This window comes from Rattus rattus, chromosome 18 (genome assembly GCF_011064425.1).
Source record: "Rattus rattus isolate New Zealand chromosome 18, Rrattus_CSIRO_v1, whole genome shotgun sequence".
Classification (NCBI taxonomy): domain Eukaryota; kingdom Metazoa; phylum Chordata; class Mammalia; order Rodentia; family Muridae; genus Rattus; species Rattus rattus.
In genome coordinates, this window is record NC_046171.1 from 2193430 (window position 1) to 2215978 (window position 22549).

At 47.9% G+C, this 22549-nt stretch overlaps 1 protein-coding gene across 3 annotated transcripts; it reads left to right on the plus strand.

Moving 5' to 3' along the window:
• The first annotated feature begins 11059 nt into the window (after positions 1-11059).
• On the plus strand, positions 11060-22003 carry U2af1 (U2 small nuclear RNA auxiliary factor 1). 3 transcript variants are annotated; one of them, XM_032888509.1, is made up of 8 exons: positions 11060-11179; positions 14053-14140; positions 16588-16654; positions 20219-20268; positions 20349-20447; positions 20806-20939; positions 21025-21117; positions 21725-22003. In XM_032888509.1, exons 1-8 carry the CDS (start codon positions 11136-11138, stop codon positions 21867-21869), a joined length of 720 nt encoding a protein of 239 aa, XP_032744400.1. In that variant the 5' UTR covers positions 11060-11135; the 3' UTR covers positions 21870-22003. The 3 variants fall into 3 exon arrangements, with proteins under 3 accessions (XP_032744400.1, XP_032744399.1, XP_032744401.1); XM_032888508.1 differs by lacking the exon at positions 16588-16654 and adding an exon at positions 17437-17503; XM_032888510.1 differs by lacking the exons at positions 11060-11179; positions 14053-14140 and adding an exon at positions 17437-17503 and having other exon boundaries at positions 16590-16654.
• The last annotated feature ends 546 nt before the right edge of the window (positions 22004-22549 follow it).

Below are 22549 nucleotides of genomic sequence, written 5' to 3' on the forward strand. Positions count from 1 at the left end.
AAATGCCTTCAACTCCAAAGGGTTTTTCCTAGTTTAGAGTTCCAGGTACCAGTCCATGCTAGCAGGGACGTCATGCCAGCAGGAGCTCCAGAGAACGAATCACAATCAACAGTTGGGCAAGCAGAGAGCAATCAACACAAACATTCCAATGCTAAGCTCCTACTCGACTTTTCATCCGAGCCAGGGCCCAGCCCAAGAAGGCTGTCACCCACATGCGGGGTCGGCTCTACCTCTTTAGTTATCCGGAATTTAAAAAAAAGAAAAAGGAAAAGAAAAAGAAAAAAAAAACCTCCCACTGGGTGTGGTGGCATATATTGGTTTTTTTTGTTTGTTTGTTTTTGGGTTTTTTTCCTATTCTTTTTTTTTTTTTTTTTTGGAGCTGGGAACCGAACCCAGGGCCTTGCGCTTGCTAGGCAAGTGCTCTACCACTGAGCCAAATCCCCAACCCCGCATACATTGTTAATCCCAGCACTTGGAAGGCAGAGGCAAGAGGATCTCTGTGATCCTGACCTGAGCCTAGTCTCTGTGAGTTCGAAACCAACCTGCTCTACAGAGCTAGTTCTGAAAGAATAAAAAATGCAGCTAAGAAGTCAGAAGTTTAAAAAAGCCCTAAATACCTCAAATTCCAGACCCTGCCCTCTACCTGTAAGTAAAAGGTCACATTTCTTGAGCCTGCTCCCCGCCCCCCCCCGCCCCCAGGATCCAGGTAAAAGGGTTTAAGATAAGGCCCTTAGATAGGTGATCCCAACCTAGTAAAGATAAGAGGAAGTTTCTCGCAGGAACTAGCTTACCATAAAGTTAGATTAGAATCTTAGAGAACAACCTTGAGAAGCAGGAAGCTTCTCCTAGGAACTAAAGGGAACACAACGTTAAGCAATCTTGAGAGACAGGAAGCTTTTTGTGATTTTCCAGTGATACCACCCCTGCCTCCTTGGGTTGTGGTTTCTCCCTTTAAATACCCTTTCTCCCATTCTCTCGGGGTCGACACCTTTGTCTCCTGCGTGGGATACATGTCGGCCCGGAGATCTCCGTAATAGATCTTCGTAATAAACCTCGCCTTTGCGTATTACATCCAAAATGGCCTCTCTGTGTCTGGGGTCCAAGATTTCCCGAGACTTGAGTAAGAGTCTCTCTTCAGGGAATCTTTCAGTTCCAGGGCAGTCAGGGCTCCACAGAGAAACTCTGTCTTGAAAAACAACAGCCAAAGGATATTAATTCTCTTGACCAAAGGACTTTCTATGGTGACCCCTGCAGTGAGCCAAGATCCAGAGGGGAATAAAAGATAAAAGTTTTAAAGTTGCCCCCCCCAGACACAAAGTTTAGAGCCAAAGAAACAGGTTAGGCCTCAGAATTGTATGTCCCAGGAAGCCTCTCCAAGGAACTAGCAGACCATGAAGTTAAACAATCGGAGAAGCAGGGGACAGCTTCTCCTAGGAAACAATCTTGAAAAACAGAGTTTTTCCTTGTGATTTTTCACTGGTATTCTACACACTTTCCAATGACGCCATCCCTGCCCCCTCGGGTTGTGGTTTCTCCCTTTAAATACCTCTTCTCCCAGCCTCTCAGGGTCGAACTCCACTGCCCCTGTGTGGGATATGAGTCTTGACCCCAGTGCACTGGTTCCTATCAATAAACCTCATGTGATTACAACAAGGATGGTCTTGTGTGAGTTCTTGGGGGGTCGCATCATCCCGAGACTTGAGTGAGGGTCTCCCCGCTCTGGGGGTCTTTCAGTTTCTGACCTGGATCTTGGCATGGAGATCTTGAGGCATGGTGGCTATGAAAAGCTTAGACCCAGGAAAGGGAGTGAATGCCTTTAATCCCAGGAGACTGAGGCAAGGAGATCTCTGAGTTCAAGGTCAGCCTGGAACAAAACAAGTCCCAGATCCACGGGTGGTGGTGCACACCTTTAGTCTGGGCCACACCTTCTGCTGGAGACCTGCATAAGGACATTGGAAAAAGGAAGATTCACTCTTCCTCCCCTGGCTTGCACTTGTCAGCACATGTGGTGGAATCCACTTCTACAAAAGACCAACTGAAACACCCAGCCTTGTGGGACTGAGCAACTACTAGATCCTTGGACTTCCCATCCACAGCTGACCATTGTTGGGGAGTTGGACTACAGACTGTTAATCAATTCAATAAATTCCCTCACTATATAGAGACTATCCATGCATTCTGTGACTCTAGAGAACCCTGATTAATACAACACCCAAGCACCTGGCTCCCGAGTCTTTATTGACAACACTGAACCTGTGAGATCTTGTGAAAAGCAACACTAGACCCATGACACCTTTATCAGGACCCTGCCCCCAACATCACCATAAATAGCAGTATTCATCTGGTCACCCTCTTGGTTCACACCTTGAAAATGCCCCTCCTCTCCACTAGGTGGCACTGGGGACCAGGTTTCCCACATGAGATCTGCCTGGGCAGGCTGCGGCAGCTGGACTGACTGCTTTGGTGAGCAGTGGGCAGAACCCAGCAGAAACCCACCAGCCATGGTTTCTTTATACCCAGGCAACCCAAACAAAAGTCTTTCCCCTGATTGCCCATGGCCTCTGCCTCCAGCCCAGCCCAGCCCAGTCCAAACTCCCCGGAGTGTCTTTCCTGAGTGTCCACTAGCCTCCCACCAGGTTCCTCCTGGTTCTAAATTCTTCTGCTCCCCCAAGGAATCACCCCACCCATCTCCTCCTGCACCCTCCTCCTGCATCTTCCTCCCAGCATCCCAAGCTCCACTTCTCAAGCACCAGTATTGAGACATGGCTGACACACCATCAATTTCAGCCTCTAAGAGCAACCAGTGCCTCGTGTTTAAAGTAGCACAGAGTCGCGCGCTCCCCTCCCCACTACCAAGTTCCCGGATACTCTCAGGATTGATTCCTTTGCTTGTTTGGCTTGGTGGTGGTGGTGGTGGTTTCCGTTTGTTTCTGTTTGTTTGTTTGTTTGTTTGTTTGTTTTGTTGGGACGGGATTTTATTACGACCCCCAGGCTAATCTGAAACTAAGTAGCCCAAGACAATCCTGAACTTGTGGTAACCATCTTTCCTCGGACTCCTGAGTTCTAGTACTACAGATGTGAGCCACCACACCCAGCAAGTTCCAGGATGTATTTATCACCCCCCCCCAAAAGGAATCCCAGACGGTTGCAGAATATTCGATCACCCTGTGAACCCCCGAGATTTTGTTATTTACTGGGAAAACCTAGTTGTGGTGTGGCTCAGTCGTCACACACACCTTTAATCCAAGATCCTTCTGCCTGAATAGTGTAGAGGATTGAAGAAAGTCAACAGTAGGTCAAGAGGCGGAGCAAGCAGCCAGTTGACCGGAAGCGAACACGGGGGAAAGAAAAAAAAAACAGAGCAAGAGGAAGTCCGGAGGACATAGAGAGAAGTACACAGGAAGTCGAAGGGAGGGGCATTCAGTTTGAAACTTTTTTTGAGATGATGTAAAGAACCCCCTTTTGGGGACATAGGCTGTAAAGAAAGGTCAGCTGTGTGCTTTCTGTGCCTCTCTGAGCTAGCAGACTTTCACCCAAACATCTGGCTCCCCAGTCGTTTTTTTTTTTCCCTTCGGAGCTGAGGACCGAACCCAGGGCCTTGTGCTTGCTAGGCAAGCGCTCTACCACTGATCTAAATCCCCAACCCTTCCAAGTCGTTATTAGCAAACCTGTGAGATCTTGTGAAAAATGGCACCAGAACCTTGAGTGGTCATCCCCTGCTGTCCTCCCTAGCCCTGGGCAGCTTTAAATCTCTTGGCACAGCACACACACACACACACACACACACACACACACACACACACACACACACACACACAAACACATTTAAAACCTAAACCTAAAGAAAGCAATCAAAAAAAAAAAAAAAAAAAAAAGGTGGGGGGGGGAGGCTGGAGAGATGGCTCAGAGGTTAAGAGCACTGACTGCTGTTCGAGAGGCCCTGAGTTCAAATCCCAGCAACCACATGGTGGCTCATGACCATCTGTCATGGGATCTGATGCCCTCTTCTGGTGTGTCTAAAGATAGCAGCAGTGTAGCTATGTATAATAAATAAATAATTTTTTAAAAAAAGAAAGAACGCAATCTAGTTTAAAAACTGGCTGTGTAGGGCCTGAAGAAATGACTCAGCAGTTAAGAGCACTGGTTGCTCTTCCAGAGGTCCTGAGTTCAATTCCCAGCAATCACAAGATGGCTCACAACCATCTATAGTGGGATCTGATGTCCTCTTCTGGTGTGTCTAAAGATAGCAACAGTGTACTCAGATACATAAAATAAACAATCTTTTTTTAAAAATTGGCTGTGCGGTTGGGGATTTAGCTCAGTGGTAGAGCGCTTGCCTAGGAAGCGCAAGGCCCTGGGTTCGGTCCCCAGCTCAAAAAAAAAAAAAAAAATTGGCTGTGCAACTAATTAGAATCACAAATAGTTAAGAAATTGTTTTTAAGATTGTTTTTAGGCCTGCAGTGATGGCTCCAAGGTTGGAAGATCTTGCTGTGGACCCAAATTCTATTCCAGCACCCCTATGGTGGGTCACAAATACCCTGCAAATCTAGTTCCAAAGGACCTGTTGTTCTCCTCTGGCTTCCTTGGGCATGCGATCGGTTCCCAGGCATACATGCATACCAAACATCCATACATAAAACATTAAAATGAATTTAAAAAACAGTTTAGGGGTTGGGGATTTAGCTCAGTGGTAGAGCGCTTGCCTAGCAAGCGCAAGGCCCTGGGTTCGGTCCCCAGCTCCGAAAAAAAAAAAAAAAAAACAGTTTAAAAGAAAACAAACTCCGTGGAACACTAAACAAAGCTCAAACTAGTAAATATGGCAGAGGATTTGAAAGAAAAGAGAACAGGCAAAGGTGGGAGGGTAATATCCAGACGAGGGGTAGTATCCAGAATGCACGTACACGTATACTCAATTGCTAGTGGTTGATATCTACTACTGAAGGAAGAAATGTCTCCATGCTGGCAGTCTGCTCAGCCAATGTTAATTGTGCTGGAATTCCTGATTCTCGGCTGGCAAGAGGCTTCACTAGAACTCTGAAATAAGAGACATCTTTCCATTCTCGTAGCTGCGTAATTTTCCCTACCTTCTATCCTGCCTCAGGAAGGCTAGTTCTAGGCCAGTCTGGTTGATTTACCAACCCCCAAAATAAATAGTAAAGGCATAGATCAGATCTCAATTCTCAGTTAAACTCTTCAGTGGCGCCCCCTTCAGGATGGACTTAGAATGGCTTACCAATGTTCCTCCCCCGGCCCTTGCTCAACGGTACAGATGCCCCCTCCCACCCCGCTACATCTTTTTTCCCAACATCAACTCGAATTATCAGTGGGACTCGGAATCTCTCTCAATGGCTGTCTTTCCTTCACTGAGCATGGTTGGCCCATGAATCAAGCCCTGGTTTCCTGCCCTGGAATCTTTCGTGCCTGAAGCCCTAGGGTTTCTGGGAAAGGATCCTAAGTATACACGGAGAAACGAAAGGAGAGAGAAGCAGGAAAACCCTAGGACCTGACCAGTTCTTTATTTTTTTTTTAAGATTTATTTATTATATATGAGTACACTGCAGCTGTCTTCAGACACACCAGAAGAGGGTATCAGATCCCATTACAGATGGTTGTGAGCCACCATGTGGTTGCTGGGAATTGAACTCAGGACCTCTGGAAGAGCAGTCGGGTGCTCTTAACCGCTGAGCCATTTCTCCAGCCCCCCCCCATGTCCTTTCTTAAGGGGCTTGCTTTTCTTTCTTAAGTGGTTGACTTCTGAAAAATCCCTGCAGTTTATTATCCTGCCTTATGGGGGTGCTGTTAGTGTAATGGGTGGGCTGATGTTGCCTTGGGTCTTTTCTATGATTCTATTTTCTTTGTAATGCATATGAGTACTTTGCCTGCATGTGTGTCTGTGTACCATGTATTTGTGCAGTTCACAAGGACACCAGAAAAGGGCACTGGATTCCCCGGAACTGGAGTTACAGATGCTTGTGAGCTGCCATGTGGGGCCCAAGAATCGAACTCTGGTCTTCTAGAAAAGCAACCAGTGTTTTGGTTTTTGGTTTGTTTTTTTGTTTTGTTTTGTTTTGTTTTGTTTTGTTTTTAGATTTATTTATTTTATGTGTGTATGAGTGCACACCACAAGAGGGCATTAGATCCCTTTACAAATACAGCCAGTGCTCTGACTGACCAGGCCATGGTTCCAGCACCAGCTTTTCACCTATGCTAAACCATCAGAGCACATCATGTCTCCTTTTTCATCGGCAAGCTGGGTTTTAAAGGTGCGTACCATGACCACCCGACTTCAAATGCCAAAAGTTTAAAAGGGGGGCTGGGGAGCAGGACATGCTGATGCACACCTTTTTTTTTTTTTTTTTTTTTTTTTTTTTTTTTTAAAGATTTATTTATTTACTATATATAAGTACACTGTAGCTGTCTTCAGATACACCAGAAGAGGGCATCAGATCTCTTTACAGATGGTTGTGAGCCACCATGTGGTTGCTGGGAATTGAACTCATGACCTCTGGAAGAGCAGTCGGGTGCTCTTAACCGCTGAGCCATCTCTCCAGCCCCGCTGATGCACACCTTTAATCCCATGTTTGGGAGGCAGAGACTGGTGTCAGGGGGTGTACATGCCCTTCTCCTTAGAACAGGAGAAAGACCATACTTTGTGGAAGCCATCCCAGTCAGCAAAGATAGTACAGGATGCCAAGTCATCTGGGGGAGTGAGGTCCCACTGGGGTGACATTTCTTTTTTTTTTTTTGGAGCTGCCCTGCCACTGAACTCTCTCTAGCCTTAAGAGGATACATTTTGACACAAATAGTTACAAAGTCTCATTTGCAAGAGTCTTGGAACTAGAAAGAAATTAGGGGCAGTCTTTCAGAAAATATTGAAACAAACTATCCAGTATCAAACGAAAACTAAGAACAAATAGTATCTAGTTCATGAGGCCTAGGCTTGGATTCCAAATCAAATACATTCACATTTTTATAATTAAATTACTTATTCTCTGTGAGATAAATAGCAGAGGGCTAGTGTTATACCTGTCTTCCAGTTGACGATCCTATCACTTCTCCCTAAATAGTAACAAAGTAACTTGTTAAAGAGCAAAATAATTATACACTGTAACATTTCTTATGTTGATTTGAGGGAGGAGGAGTTGGACTTAAGTGGGCTACTTAGAAGCTAAATGCCAGTCTGTATTGATATCTTATGAGCCAGCAATCATGTGTTAATGGCCCTAAGGTTAAAGGTGGGCATCAGAGGGATTAAGTGGAAATCTCAAATTCTGAGCAGCATCAAGAAGGTATTGTTCTGCCCAAGACAGCAAATCGCCAGATTTATGACTGGGTTGGTCTTTTTTCCCCTGTTATTTGTTTGGTTGTTTTTTGGTTGTTTTGTTTGTTTTGATTTTGAGAAAGGGTCTCTATTAGTCCTGCCTGTCATGTAGCTTGCTATGTAGACCAGGCTGGCCTCAAATTAAAAGAGATTTTGGCTCTGATTTTTTTTTTTTTTTTCCGGAGCTGGGGACCGAACCCAGGGTCTTGCGCTTGCTAGGCAAGCTCTCTACCACTGAGCTAAATCCCCAACCCTTGGCTCTGATTCTTGAGGACCGGGCTTAAAGGTGTTTGCTACCAGGCAAAAGCTAGGCTGTAGCGTTTTGGTTTGATTTGATTTAGTTGTGGTGGTGATGATATCGGTGGTTTTGGTTTATTCTGGTTTGTTTACTTTTAGTTTGGTTTGGTTTGGTTTTTCGGGACAGGATTTTTCTGTGTAGCCCTGGCTGTCCTAGAACTCATCTGCAGGCTCTAACTCACAAGAGATCTGCCTTCCTCTGCCTCCCAAGTGGTGGGACTAAAGGTTTTCGCCACCGCTGCTTGGCTCTGACTTGGGTTGTTTCTAACACACTGATCCCAGGTTAGGTATGGTGGTACATGCCTATAGTACCAGCACTAGGAAGGCAGAGGCAAGTGGATCTCTGTCAGTTTGGGGCTATCCTGGTCTACATAGTGAACTCTAGGCCAGCCAAGGCTGTATAGTGAGACCCTGTCTCAAAAAATAAGACAAAGTCAGGCAGTAGTAGCCCTTCCCTTTAATCCCAGCACTCGGAAGACATAGGCAGGTGGATCTCTGAGTTCGAGGCCAGCCTCATCTACAGAGGGAGTAGACTAGGAGTACAAAGAAACCTTGTGTTGAAAAACTATTAAAATAAAAACAAAACCAGAGGGCTGGGGAGATGGCTCAGCGGTTAAGAGCACTGACTGCTCTTCCAGAGGTCCTGAGTTCAATTCCCAGCAACCACATGGTGGTTCACAACCATACGTAATTGGGATCTGATGCCCTCCTCTCATCAGATGACAGTGACACATATATTAAATAAATATTTTAGAAAAAACAAAAAACAAAACCAGAGACCATGAAAGTACGTGCTGATGGGATTAGCCAATTGTCTAAACACTTACAGTTGTGAAAGTGGTAACTATTGGTATTGACCTTGCAAAGACAGTGCCAATATCTGTCAGTGATGGGCCATCCCAATACTTCTCCAGTCATTTATCTTCCCTCTTCTTAAAGTATATAAAACTCCTTTCATAAAGGGAAGGAAAGTAAATGTCAAGAACATGACTATTCAAAAGACATTCAGGATGCATTGAGTGGTTGTGCAGAATACCAAAGGCTGGGTTTTCTTCCAGGCAAGCTTATCTGTTAGGCATTTATGGGATGTATACCAGAAAGTCAAGCAGGAAACATTTCCTGGTTTCCTTTGCATAAGAGGCAAAATGCCCATGCTCACACCTGTAGCCTTTCCAACCTGCCAAGCTTCGCGATGCCACCTGTTCCTCTGTTAGCCCACCCTGCCTCACTAGAAATGGAGCCGGCACTGCACGCTGTCTCCTCAGCCCCTGGTGCTTGTTCAAACTCTAGTTTTCATGCAGCAGATTCACAGAAAACCTGTCAGTGTGGTTTTCAGCTGCTTCCGGATCAGAAGTTTCCCTTCTAAGCCGGTTGCTTTACCCCTGGGCACTTTTGCATATTTTTGCATATTCATGCTCACCTTTAAAGATCAACTGCTCCTGCTACTTTGCAGCTTGTCACGGGCCAGCCTACTGCTCTCCCTGGCATATGGTAGCATCCTCATGCCAGCTCCATTGCTGGCAAAGATATTGTTACATATGCACTTATAAATTCCATTTATCTGCAGCTCTCCCCCCTCCAGACAGGGCTTCTCTGTGTAGCCCTGGTTGTCCCAGACTCACTCTGTAGACCAGGCTGGCCTTGAACTCACAGAAATCTGTTTGCCTCTGCTTCAAGTGTTGAGATTAAAGTCTTGTACCACCACTGCCCCACTCGTTTATCTGTATCCTTAAAAACAAAGCTGCTGGGGACTGAGCCTAGAGCCTTATGAATGCTAAACAAGCATTCGTTCCACTGAGTAACTCCACCAGCCCTCTTCCTTCCTTTTTGGAGGAGTTCACTATGTAGATCTCTCTGGTCTGTAATTCTCTATGTACACCAGGTTGGCCCTTAAACTCATATATATTCACTAGTCTCCGTCTCCCAAATATGGGATTAAAGGTGTGAATCAACAGGTCCTGCTCCCCAACCCCCCCTTTTAAACTTTTTGCATTTGAAGCCAGGTGGTGTTGGCTCACACCTTTAAAACTCTGCCTCTTGGGAGCCAGAGGCAGGTGAATCTCTGTGAGTTTCAAGTCAGCCTGGTCTACAAAGTGAGTTCCAGGATAGCCAGGACTACACAGAAAAACAAACAAACAAACAAAAAACCCTGTCTTGAAAACCAAAACCAGCCAGACAAACAAACAAGAAGTGACAAGATGCTGTATACTTAGGGCCTTGGGAGCCGTGGAGGACCACCAGCAGGAATTGATGTCTGTATTCTTTTAAACTCTGTCAGCTGGACCAGTTACTGAACTTCCTATGTGGGCATCTGTCTTCCCAGCTGTATTAGGTCCTTTCAGTTGAGGGATAGAGCCCAATGATACGACACACGAAGGAGTATGGAGTGGCTACACTTGCCTTCACGGACCTACCCAGAAGCCTCTTCTCCATAACTCAGAGAAGTCCACTTAAAGATTAAGCACCACACCAGCCACACCAGCCAAGGCTGGGGATGTAATTCAGTTGCTTTTGTAATTGAGTGCTTGCTTAACACACAGCATCATATAAACCTGTCTGGTAGCGCACACCGGTAACACTAGCACTCAGGAGGTAGAGGTTCAGAAGGATCGGAAGTCCAAGGTCATAGTAGCCATATAGCCTGATGCGTACATATGACCATCTCATGGAGAAATAAAACAAAACACGCACAATAAAGCAAGTATCATAGCAGCCTGTGATATATATGTGAGCTATATTCGTGTCACAGGGCTTGCTCTTCTGTCTCCAAATAAAAGATAAAAAGATGCGACACGAGTAGATGAATGAGACATGGATAGTTGGGTGGATTAATTAGTGAGGGGTGAATGGGCGTATAGTCGACAGAACGATGAACAAACTAATGGTCTGGTCATCGGTCCTGGTTCCAGTAACCAGGTTAATTCGTAAGAGCCTGTGTGGAGACCCCCAACTTCCCTCAACCCTCTTCCACGGTTCGTCCTCGGGTGGAAGTGGCTCTATAGCCAGAGAGAGCAAACAAAGTCATCAAACCAAGATGACCCAACAGCCTGGGATAACAAGATCAGGCTCTGCCTGGAAATTTGGTGACTTGAAGGTGAGCTGGTGACTGTGAGGATGCTGTGGGCTTAAACCCCTCCAGGAGGCCTAACAAGGCCCCTATCGACAGCCGCACCAGTGGGAGGCCTGGGACAGGAAGGCCAGCAAGGGGAGAGGGCGCGGTTCCAGCGGCAGGAGCGGGAAACAGCGGTGCTGAGCACGCGCGGAGCGGCTGCCCACAGCCTAAGCAGCGAGCAATGCGCGGGACCCGCCCGGGCAGCAGGGAGTACGCAGGCGCCGGGGATGGAGGGCGGAGCCTCCGCGCGCTCTTCGTCCCGCCCCCGCGCTGACAGCGCCTTTCCCAATTGGACAGAACTTCTACGACGGGCGGGGAGAGCGTCGTCGCGTCCGGTGACGTCACGGGGGGAACGTCGGCACAGTCGGCAGCGTCGGCTGCCGTGCCGGAGTCGTCCGCTGGAAAATGGCGGAATACTTGGCCTCCATCTTCGGCACCGAGAAAGACAAGTGAGTAGGGCCGACCTGCCGGGACTTGAGCTAGGAGGGCGACGGGCAGCGGGTGCCGGCTGAGGCAAGCGGCGCAGGCGTACAGGCGTAGCCGGTGGCTCGGGCCTGGCGGCCTCGCGCGGCAAGGCGCCCCCGCCTCGTGGGCCGGGCGGCGGGACCTGGCGGGCGGCTCGAGCTGGGCCTCGGCGCCTAGAGCTCCACGGCGGGCGCTCCACGGTTCTCGGGTTCTACACGGGACCCTGCTCCACGCCGTGCTCCCACCGCTGCCCCGGGCTTCTGTGGCGAGATAACACGTTTCTTGCAACTTTAGGCTTTGAGTGGTCGTGTCGGAAGTGCTATGGCACCATCCTCGCTAGCATTCAGTCGCTGGGGCCGACCTTTGGGAGCGGTTTCGACCGAATAAACCTCGGGCCTGCCTAAGCGTTGGCGGACCCGCTTTTCATTTTAAATTAGTGTTTGCATATCCGTAGCCAACTGTTAGGGTAAGAGGAAAAGAAATAACAATATTCCCGCCTGTATTCGTATGCCGCCGTGGCACATACTCATTTCCAGCGTGTTGGCTGAAGTTTAGGTTATGAGGAATGCCTTCAGACGCTTTGAAGGATAATTCCTACTTTGGAAACCTAAAGATTTAAGTGTCTGGCTTAATCTGCCTGCTGCCAGTAAGTAGTCACCATCTTTATGTTTCCGAGTCTTGTACAGGTTCATGCAGATGACAGTCATGGTGGTAAGCCTTTGCGATAGGTATCATTTTTGGTGCCACATTCTCACTGTTAAAATGTTCTGTTTTCCAGGATGGAGGCTGTCCGATCAGGCACCTTTATACAGTCTACAGTGTTTGAAAAGAGGGGATGTTTCTAAAAGCCTAATGCCGGAATCGGCAGTCACTCGGGAGACATTTTATTGGATGTCAGGTCTAGGCCAGTCTTGGAGAATCAGATGGGTTAAAGTCTGGGTTCTCAGGAAGTCATGGAGGAAGGCTGTGCCTTGTGTTAAGGGTGACTGAACTACATTGAAGGGCCTGGGGGGATGACTCAGTCGTTCAGAGTGTGAACTGCACTTCAAGAGACCAGTAGTTTGACTCCCTGAATCCCCTTCATTGCAATCTGATGTCTCACAGCCACCTGTAATGCCAGCTCCCCCAGGCACCTGCACTTGGGTATACACCCATACCCCTCCCCCCCCCATATATGTAATATAAAATAAGACCTTTAAAGTACTTTAAATCAACACTCAAAGCCAGGTGTGATGGATTATATTTAGTGTCAGCACTCCAGAAAGCAGAGGTAGGTAGGTAGAGCTCTTGAGTTCCAGCCTGGTCTACATAACAAGTTCCAGGACAAAGCAACTATCTCAGAAATACCTGTAAATGTGTTTGGTGCCATGGAATAGTGTCTTCTCCAAGTTCTGACGTTACAGAGAAGATGGGCTGGAACGTGGTGAAACGTGTGTGCCAGCTCTGACACAAGAGGTTTTCCCTGCATTGATGCCCGAAGGCTGGGGCTTCAAAACCAGAGGCATAGTAGTTCTGGCCCTGTGTTGGTATCTGTGTAGTGAAGGGCCTTCTCAGCAAAGTATTCAGAATTTTTCTTTTTAAATCTAGATTGCTTATTTTAGCTGAAACAGGAACGTTGGGGTGCCTATTTGGGGCTTTTTAAGTGGTGAGTCTTTACCAACGGAAAATATAGCTGTGACTTTGTTGCTAGACTCAGCTTTTCTGGCAGAAATCACCCTTTTCCTTGTACTTCTCCTGGCTGCCCCAAATCAGGGTTTCTCTGCATAGCCCTGGCTGTCCTGCAATTCTTTGTAGACCAGGCTGGTGTCAAACTCAGATTTCCCTGCTTCTGCCTCCCGAGTGCTAGGATTAAAGGTGTGTGCCACCACTGTGCCAAAGCAGAGTGTCTGCTGGGGGAGCAGGTTTGAGAGCTATTTCATGTGGAACACTTGAGTATGTTCAGAGAGAAGTTTGTCCGTTCCTAGGTATTTTTTTTAAACAGGTTTTTTGGTTTCTGTTGATCTTCCTAGAGAGATATCACCTAGTGGAGTTAGGTTGTGTAAAGTAAGGAGATTATTAGCAAACATTCTCCTTTCCAGATAAACTCAGACTTAGTGTCTGATATCAACAGAGGATAGATAACTGGTCTTCATGGTCTACCATGAGACCAACCTTCAGTCTTTACTCCAGGGCAAGGACTTAAGCATGCGGCTCTTGCTAAAAGTATCTATGGGGCAGCATTCCTGCCTCTGCATAGGGAAGCTGCAGCAGTTCAAGCCACAGATCTTGCAGACCAGCCAGCACCTGATGAGTCTGGTTGCTTGTGGCTCTGCAGAGCAAGACTTTGTGGCAGGTGAAATGATCATGTGTGGTTTGTGAGGTAGGCTAGCTCTCCACATAGCACATTTGCACTGAGGTGAAGCCAAGAGACCTGCTTGCTTCGGACCAGTTTGGAAATTTCCTCTTGGTTTGGTACATGAGTTAGAGAGAGCCTGGACTTTGTTTTCTGTTTTCCTTACATGATGACAGCACTCAGGCCTGTGAGCAAGCACACATCCTCGTCTTAGGAACAGAGCCTCCATGGCACTGTCCTCATCTATAGGTGGTACCCAGGACCCACAGAATGGGCCAATCTTGAAGGCAAAGAAAATGTTCAAAGGCCAGGGGACTTGGGTTAGAGGGAGGCAGGTTAGAATTAGAGCCCTTCTGTGGGGAGCTAGAGTAGTGATCTCTCTCATACTGGCTGCAAGGGGACACAGCCAGCAGGAGCTGCCTGACTTCTACATCGTGGAAGAGGGTAGCTAGGAAGTAGCTTCGAGTTCATGATGTTTCTGCCACATCTTCCTAGAAATAATCAGTTCTTATTTTCCCTTTACAGAGTCAACTGTTCATTTTATTTCAAAATTGGAGCGTGTCGTCATGGAGACAGATGTTCTCGGTTGCACAATAAACCGACCTTTAGCCAGGTTTGTGTGTTGTTGGGTTTTTTGTTTTTTTTTGTTTTATTTTTTTCACAAATTATCCACAGTTCTTGTGCTTTCAGGAGTGACTAATGTTCCCACAACACTCAGCAAGTCAAATCTTCCCTCTGGTTTTATTTTGCATTTGTTGCAGAGGGTGATGGACCTACCCCAATGGGATGTCTTCTTGTTCTTGACCTTAGAGGAGCTTCTTAAAATATGGTTGGGTGTTGGCTGAAGTTCTCTGCCCTTTTCTTCTCCCTTACGGAGAGACAGTGGATGCAGAGAGATCTCTGCTCACCGGTCAGTAGTGGTGCAGTCACTGGGTGAGGCATGCTGTTATGGGTGTCTTATCAGCAGACCCAGCGTACTCTCATACCCCAGCGAGGTCCATGGTTTGACACCACAAGGCATCATGGGCATAGAAACTTAAGATGGGCATAAATTGATCCTGTCAGGGTTTTTTGGATTCACTGAGAGGTGTTTGTTAGCTTAGGTTTTTAGGTCTGCCCAAGTTAAACTTAGTCCCATGTTATTTCGTTTGCTGGAGCAGTAGGGGTTGTTGGGATAAGGCATTTTGGTCCTAGCACAGACTTGCTAATAAATGAAGAGGTGGGAGATTGGAAAGTCTCACTGAGTCTGTCTAGATTGGGCTGTTGAGTTCATCATTGTCCAGTCCCGGCCTCCTTACAGCAACCCTAAAGCTACAGACGCATCTTTTTAAAGGATGCATCTTTCATGTGTTTTTCCTTCTTGCGTACTATATTTTTTTCTGTAGATTGTTAAGACATTTGCCAGTTATACAAGGAGATACAAGGAATAAAGGAACCTTGTTTTAGAATGTTAAGTCCCCAGGAAACCACAACATTGATGTCTTTAGAGGGGAGAGCGTGATAGGTTTTTCTTCCCACTCATCCTTGACTACCCCATGGTTAGTATAGGAGGTATCAGTCCTCTAATGACCCTAAAGGGCCCTTTTCTTTGTGATTTGTAAGGTTTATCAAAGCATCTGCTTTAAACTGTTATGAGTGTATTGTTTTTCTGACTATTTACAAAATCTCCCAGCTGACCCAGTGGTCTTAGGCTGCTGACTCTGCATTCCTTCAGTGTCTTTGTGCTTGGTCAACAGGCATGTGAGGTGGCGGGTAGACAGGCTGCTCTCCGTGCTCTCTGAGCCAGAGCTGCATAGTTACCTCAAGAGCACTAAGCACTGTGGCCTAGAACAAAGCAGGGAGGTGGGCCCCATATACTGTGCTGAGCTCAACACTACAGCAGTTACCTCAGTTGGATTTGGTTGACTAGTCAGAGAACTACAGCTTCCCCTTTCTACATTGCTTTCCCTATATTGAGTAGCCTTTGTCTGCCCCAGTTTTGGGGAGACCTGCAGGGGACCAGCCATCTGCTTGCTACTATGCTCCCAGTAGGAAGCCGGGTAAACTCAGCTCTGGGAAAGCCCTGAAGGTGCAGGCCCACCCCAGGGTGCTTGAGGGCTGGCTACTTTAACTCAGTGGTCCGGTGTGAGTGGTCTGATGTTCAGCCTTCCTCCCAGGTGGGTTCCAGCAGCAGACCTGCCTCCCAAACACTGTTACACACCCTACGCCCTTTGAGCACAGCTAGAAGCTGAGCTCTGGGCTGCAGAGCACTTAGAACTGCCTGCTTTCCTGCAGGTTGTTGAGAGGCAGTCTGCTGTAGGTCACGCAGTCTGTTGGCTAGCATAATCGTAGTTAATTCAGGGTGGGTTTCTTTGTAAGCTCTAGTGATGTGGACGTGAGATTGATGTACCATATTAGCTTACTAACTTAAACATGGTTTGTTTTTTCAGACAACTTGATTTTAAGAAGAACGGTACAGTGTAAGGTTTCAAGTCTGCCTGATCCAGTTAAAAGCACAAGGGTTAAAAGGATTTTTTTCCTTAAAAAGAAGGATCGCAAAAGAGCAAATGTTTTAACTATTGTATTATGTAAACAGAGACCCACCAAGAAAGTGTAAATAAGACTCAGGTATCCAAGACAACTGGCGTGGCTGCTTTGCTAAGAGACCAGAGACCTTTAGTACTGCATACAGTTGAAGTATGCATTTGGTTAAGACCGATAACTTTGTGTGGGGAATACGATTATGTGACTTTTTTAATATGTGTGCTGGCTTGAAGTACAAGAAAGTGTTAGTGTTTTCTTCTCTTGTATTGAAGCACTTTATTATCGGTAACGGGGACCACTCAAAACAACAGATACAACTCCTTCTTGGTTGCTGGCTGACTTGACCCAAGTCACTGCTCAAACTCTGTTTTCATAATATGATGGTTTTGGTATACTCTGCACAAGACACAAGTGTCTGACTTGTGAGAAAAACAACAAACAAACGTTAACCGTTTGCAAACAAACTGTCTCTTTGCAATTGTCTAATGTATGCACAGCAGCCAGTAGAATTCCCCTTTTTATTTTTTTTCCCCGCAGACCATCTTGATTCAAAACATCTATCGTAATCCCCAAAACAGTGCACAGACGGCTGACGGCTCACACTGTAAGTCCCACAGGTGGAGGAATTTTTAAACGATGGTGTTCAAGAGCCCACTCTTAATTGAGACCTAACGCTGGCTCTGAGCTGCTGACATAGAGCTGTTGCAAACAGGACACGGTGCTGGAACCTCGTGGCGCACAGCCAGAACTTGACAGGGGCCACAGCGCTCAGGAGGCTCTCTCCTAGGGAAAGTCACTGGCCGGCCTCTCCTGTTGACTTACGTTTGTCACGAGAGTGTCCGCCTACACGAAGCGGGTCCTAACCCGGGTAGCCAATTGTTGGCCTTTACTGTGACTTGAACCCTGGCCTTTCTTAAGTTCTTTCTGTAAAGTTAAAATGGTAGGAATTTTAAGGAGTCAACAAGGTAAGTTGCCCAGTACGTGTGGGTTTTATTTCACCATTATAATTTTTCCTCTAGGAAGTGGAGATTTCATGACATGAGATATTGTATTTCTCTGGTACAGCGCTTGGTTCGTCGCAGGTGCGAGCACTTTTCCTCTCAGTCTCGGTCAGCTAAGAGCCAGTGCCGTCCTTGCTCGGCTGGCACTTGGCAGTGGAGAGTCCGCTGTGGGCAGAAGTGCGATATTGACATCTCATGAGATCTCCCAGCACTGCAGTGTTAGCGTAGTTCAAGACAGCCACCAACTAAGGGGACACCTGCTCGAGGGAAATAACCTGCTCTCTTTCAGCACTGACTCAACTGAAGTGATCGATCGTCACAGGCAGCCGGTTAAGTGTGTACATTTAATTTCCATAATATAAAGTTGTTGCGTTTTGTATTTCAGACCATTGCCCTCTTGAACATTTACCGTAACCCTCAAAACTCTTCCCAGTCTGCTGACGGTTTGCGCTGTAAGTTCATACAAGTTCCTTCCCTGGTTCCCTGGGCTTGCGTGTCAGAGCTCAGTGTCCATCCACCCGGTCTGCTGTGCTAGTGTCAAGAACCGCGTCCTAGACATGGCAGGAGCTGTTGTCCCCACTGACCTGCTGGAGCGCTGAACTCCTGCCCCTTAGTCAGGATGACAGTGACTGGCACGGGCACCCTTGAAGTAGTTGGGACTCACTGCTCTTGCTCCCTCCGCAAGGACCGTCACCCTGGGATGCACTGGGACTGAGTTGGAGGTCTGCTCTTCCCTCTGAAGAGCGGCGGCATCTGATGGCTCTCTCGCTTTCTGGACCTCGAGTGGAAATTGCTTAGAAATTTTAAGATGTTGTTGCTCGTTAGCCTCATTTCCATAAGCTGCATGTCAGAGGTCATGCTCTTGTGTGAGGGCCTTGTTCTGAGTGTTTCCCAGGTGAGGGTCTGCAGCCCGCACTGACCCATGCAGGTGTGCTAACCAGAGCACTCGGCAGGAGCCATGCTCGGTGCCTAGCCACCGCTTTCCATAGACAGCATCTTGAGCTTCGGGAGGTAGAGCGTTGTTTGGTAATGAAGGGTGCTCCATGGGGCAACAGTAAGCTGTGCGCATCTCTACTGTGGCTCTACAGTGGAGCACTGGGATGCAGCTGTGTCCAAACCCAGATAGACTCCCCTTCGATGGCCACAGGCTAAGTCCACCACACCCCTCACCAAACCTTCATCTCTTGTTCTGCCCTGGGTAAATAAATGGTCCCAGGACCACCGCCTGCTGGCACTGCCCAGGCTGGGAACCTCTGGTGCACGTGTCTGTGTAGGTGGGGCTTTCCATGTGTTTTTCCTGCTGAGGTGCTGGGTGTTGGTGATGCTAACCCTGACGTGACGATAGAGCGCTCTAAACTGACTGGGACAGCCTTCACCTGGCAGTCAGTCCCTGGCTTAAATACTCGGTTTTGTTTTATTGTTAGAAATAAGGACTGTAGGAGGGGGGAAATGTTTATGTGTGGCTTTATTAAGTAACGTTTGTTCATGTCCCTGCCCTGGGGTACAAGCAAATGGAAAACAGGTGATTGCTAACAGTGGTTGTTCACTTGGGGACTCTGCTTTCCCGACAGGGTTGTGTTTGCTGTCTCTATTTGCAATTCACAGTATGTTTGGGGGTGTATTGTAAACTTAATTTTCAGCTCTTATTAAATCTTCCAGTCCTGGGGTCCCTCCTGGTTGTAGAAAGTAAATGAAACTAACTTTATTTTAGGGACAATTAGTTCCCAGCTTGACATGTGTAGAAAAATGCACTTCACATACACAAAATAAAGTTAAATGGGAGTCTCAGTTTTAAGAATAATATTCCTGTAAGAAAAGTAGTCGTTTCCTACGTTGTAGTACTTAAAATATCCCGAGCTCACTGGTGTTCTGACCAGGGTCTTGGTGTGCTGGCCTCAGCCTTTGGGTTGTTTTGACAGATGGGAACTGGAACAGAGTAGGTGTTCGTCAGTCATGAAACCACCAGCAAGTGTTCGTCAGCTCTGAGCATGGCAGTATTTTCCCTGTTCTCCTTCGACCTGAGGGCAGAAGGCTTTGACTTTAGCTGCTACAGTCCCCTATGGAGCAGCTTCTCTGACTTTGGCTGTTGCCTGTGACCTCTTCCTTCTCCGGTGGGGCCAGACACCCCTGAAGGTTTGGTCAGGTAGCACATACGGACGTGCTCCTGTCAAGAGAGCCTGGTAGCCTGGTGCATTCAATAACATTTGGATTTTCAGGCCAATTTGTTTCCTCAAAAGTCAAAATAGCTAAAACAACTCCAGATAAGTTGGAAAGGGAGCTGCAGTTACTCAAGTCAGAGCATAGGTAGCTCTCACTTTCAGTTACCAAATGAGTTTTGAGCAGACTTCAAGGTACTGCCCCACACCCAACCCAATGCCTATTGTGGGATGCACCAAAGAGGCCCGTGAGCTCTCTGCTCGCCCAGGAATGTGCCTCATAGAAGGGTTCGATTGAATTCAGACCCAGCATGGCACCAAACTCCCCACCCCGTGAGGTCCTTGTCAGCTCCTCACCCAGCTGTTTGGAGCCTGACTATTAACGCACCAGTTGTGTGGTGTCCTGGGCGGAGGTTGAGGAGTGGTCTTTGGGATAGGTTGGGCAGAAGTGCCCGCGAGCAGCGTGACTTCAGTTACTGCATGTGGCTTGTGGAGAGGAAACTTGTGCAGAGGTTGGGAACACCTTCAACAGGGTCTAACTATCTTTATAGCAAGACTTCCAAGCTGCTGGAGTCTGGCGGCTTTGGTTTCCATCCCATCAGGAAGAGTTGGCTAGCGTTCAGTGGCTGGCAGTGTTCAAAGGCACGCGAGCTCCTGATCACTCACCCGTGTTTCAGCTTCCATTTTGACCTAACAGAGGGGAAATCAGTGCACTTCCTGGCCTCCAGTCTTAAGGAATACATTTTTATTTTTAAAAGGTCTTAATCCAAGAGTCACCTTTTCCCGTGAACTTTGCGTGGTCCTTTTGGTACCAACTAAAGCTGGCTGTGGTTTTGATAGCCAGGACTGAGGCTGAGGGCATTTAAGATCTCAGCAACTCCAAGGCACAAGCAAGTCGGTGCTCCTGTAGCATGCAGCTCTGGCCTGGCGTCCTCTAGACAGTCACTGTAGCAGCTGAGCTTGAGAGCAGCCAGGCCACAGGGCTCACCAGCTGGGTGTCTTTGACTGCAGGTGCGGTGAGCGACGTGGAGATGCAGGAGCACTATGACGAGTTCTTTGAGGTGAGTGCCGGGTGCGAGGCAGGGGTGGTCCTGAGAGATGGGGCTCTGTGCAGTGTGCTTCAACTCGTGTTCTCCTTCAGGAAGTCTTCACTGAGATGGAAGAGAAGTACGGGGAGGTCGAGGAGATGAACGTCTGTGACAACCTAGGAGACCACCTGGTGGGGAATGTGTATGTCAAGGTACAGACTGGTGGGGGCTGGGGGCTGCCATCCTGGTGGCTGTGGCTTTAGTGAGGAGTAAGAGCTCTAGGGTTGAAGCTGCTCAGATTGGCATGGCTTAGCCTGATTACTTTGTTTCCTTTTCTTAAGTAACAGTGTGGGCACAGTCTCACATCTGCTCACAGTGGGTTAGACTTGAAAAGGAAGGTAATACTGGGCTGTGCTGGATGCCATTGCGCAGAGCGGGGAGTGTTGGCTAGTTCAGTTTGCCTGCAGCATCCATAAGTGTCTGCTCAGTGAGTGTGGCAGGAGTGGGGTGGAGAATCAACCCTTAGAAACAAAGCAGTGGAGTGTCAAACACTCTGTCTTGCCTCCTCAGTTCCGACGTGAGGAGGATGCGGAGAAAGCAGTGATCGACTTGAACAACCGCTGGTTTAATGGGCAGCCAATCCACGCAGAGCTGTCCCCAGTAACTGACTTCAGGGAAGCTTGCTGCCGCCAGTACGAAATGGGGTAAGGACAAGCCTATGTGACTGGTGTGGTGGGCAGAGCTCAGTCAGCGGGGGCACGGTGTAACATGTCTGGATCTGACCCACAGGGAGTGCACAAGAGGGGGCTTCTGCAACTTCATGCATCTGAAGCCGATCTCAAGAGAGCTGCGACGGGAGCTGTATGGGCGCCGGCGCAAGAAGTGAGTCCTCTGGGTGCAGGATGAAGCGGGGGTCGGGGTGGAGGTGTGAACTAGGAAGCTTCCCCAGGGCTGAAGGAAAGCCAGGCCTGAGACTGCCTCGTCCCTAGTATGTTTGCTCAGATCCTGGTGCATTGTCTCAAATATAAAATGCCTGGAAGACTCCTGCCCCTGCTGTACAGAGGGGCATTCTGATCTGGTTTTGCCTGCTGTAGGCAGTGGCACTAGGGCCATCTTGGCTATACTGCTGACAGATGGGCACTGTGCTTCTGTTTTCCTGGCCTTGTGTCACAGCGAGAGTCAGGATGAATCAAGTGACTACTCATTCTAGATGGTTCTCTCCTACCCTAGAAAAAAAAATGGCCTGATAGGCTCTACCTAGCAAGTGATGAGGTGGGCCAGGTTGGAGAAGGGCTAAGCTTAGCAAGCCAGTGGGTGTCTTCTGGGTGTGCGTCCAGAATTCATTGCTGCCAGCCTGCGTTTGCGATGTGGCTGCCCACAGCATTTGGGGTTCTGAAAGCTATATCATATTCAGCATCCACTGGCCTCTTGTCATCTCTGCAGTCGGGGCTGTCACTCTGTTTCTGATGCCATTTTCTTCTCGGTCCAGGCATAGATCCAGGTCCCGATCCAGGGAGCGGCGTTCCCGATCGAGAGACCGTGGACGCGGTGGTGGAGGTGGAGGTGGAGGCGGTGGAGGACGCGAGCGTGACAGGAGGCGGTCAAGAGACCGGGAGAGATCTGGGCGATTCTGAGCCGAGCCGTTTTTACCATGTGCTAGACAGTGTTGTAGTTGGTTGGCAAGCCAGTTCATAGTGGGATTTTTTTTTAAAAAACAACAAAAAAAAACAAAGATGGGTTTCTGAATAAAATTTGTAGTGATACAGTATTGGTGTGTCTTGTAAAGTCTTTGTCTACAATTTTTTCTAAAAGCGCTAGCCCTGTGTCCTCGAAGTAGGTTTATATCACTTGGTATAAACAAAAATTTAAATCTGGGGCATAAAATCCCAGCAGGTGAGGGAGGGTAAGGAGCTTCTCTAGTACCCTTAGTGACCAGGAGTTTCTCCTCGAGGCTTGTGGGGTCTCTGCCTTTCTCTGCTGGTCAACAGCCAATGAACCATTGTCCTGCTCTACAACCCTTTGAACACCCAGCCTCAGGCCAGGGCCTGAGGACATGCCCGAGGGTGAGATGACCTGTAGGGTCACCTGACCTGTGTGTCTTCTGAGACTGCAAGATTCATGCAGTGAACATGCCTGGTGGGACAGGATGACTGGCGTGTGTTTACATGCCCAGGATATGATCCGAGTGAAAATGTCCCATCACTCACCATTGTCTGAGGTCTTTCTGTGTGGTGTCTCTTGCCCTAAACCAGCAGTGCTGAGAGCTAGGGTGCTGCTGCCTACCTAGGTTCTGAGAGGGGTTGACATACCGCGG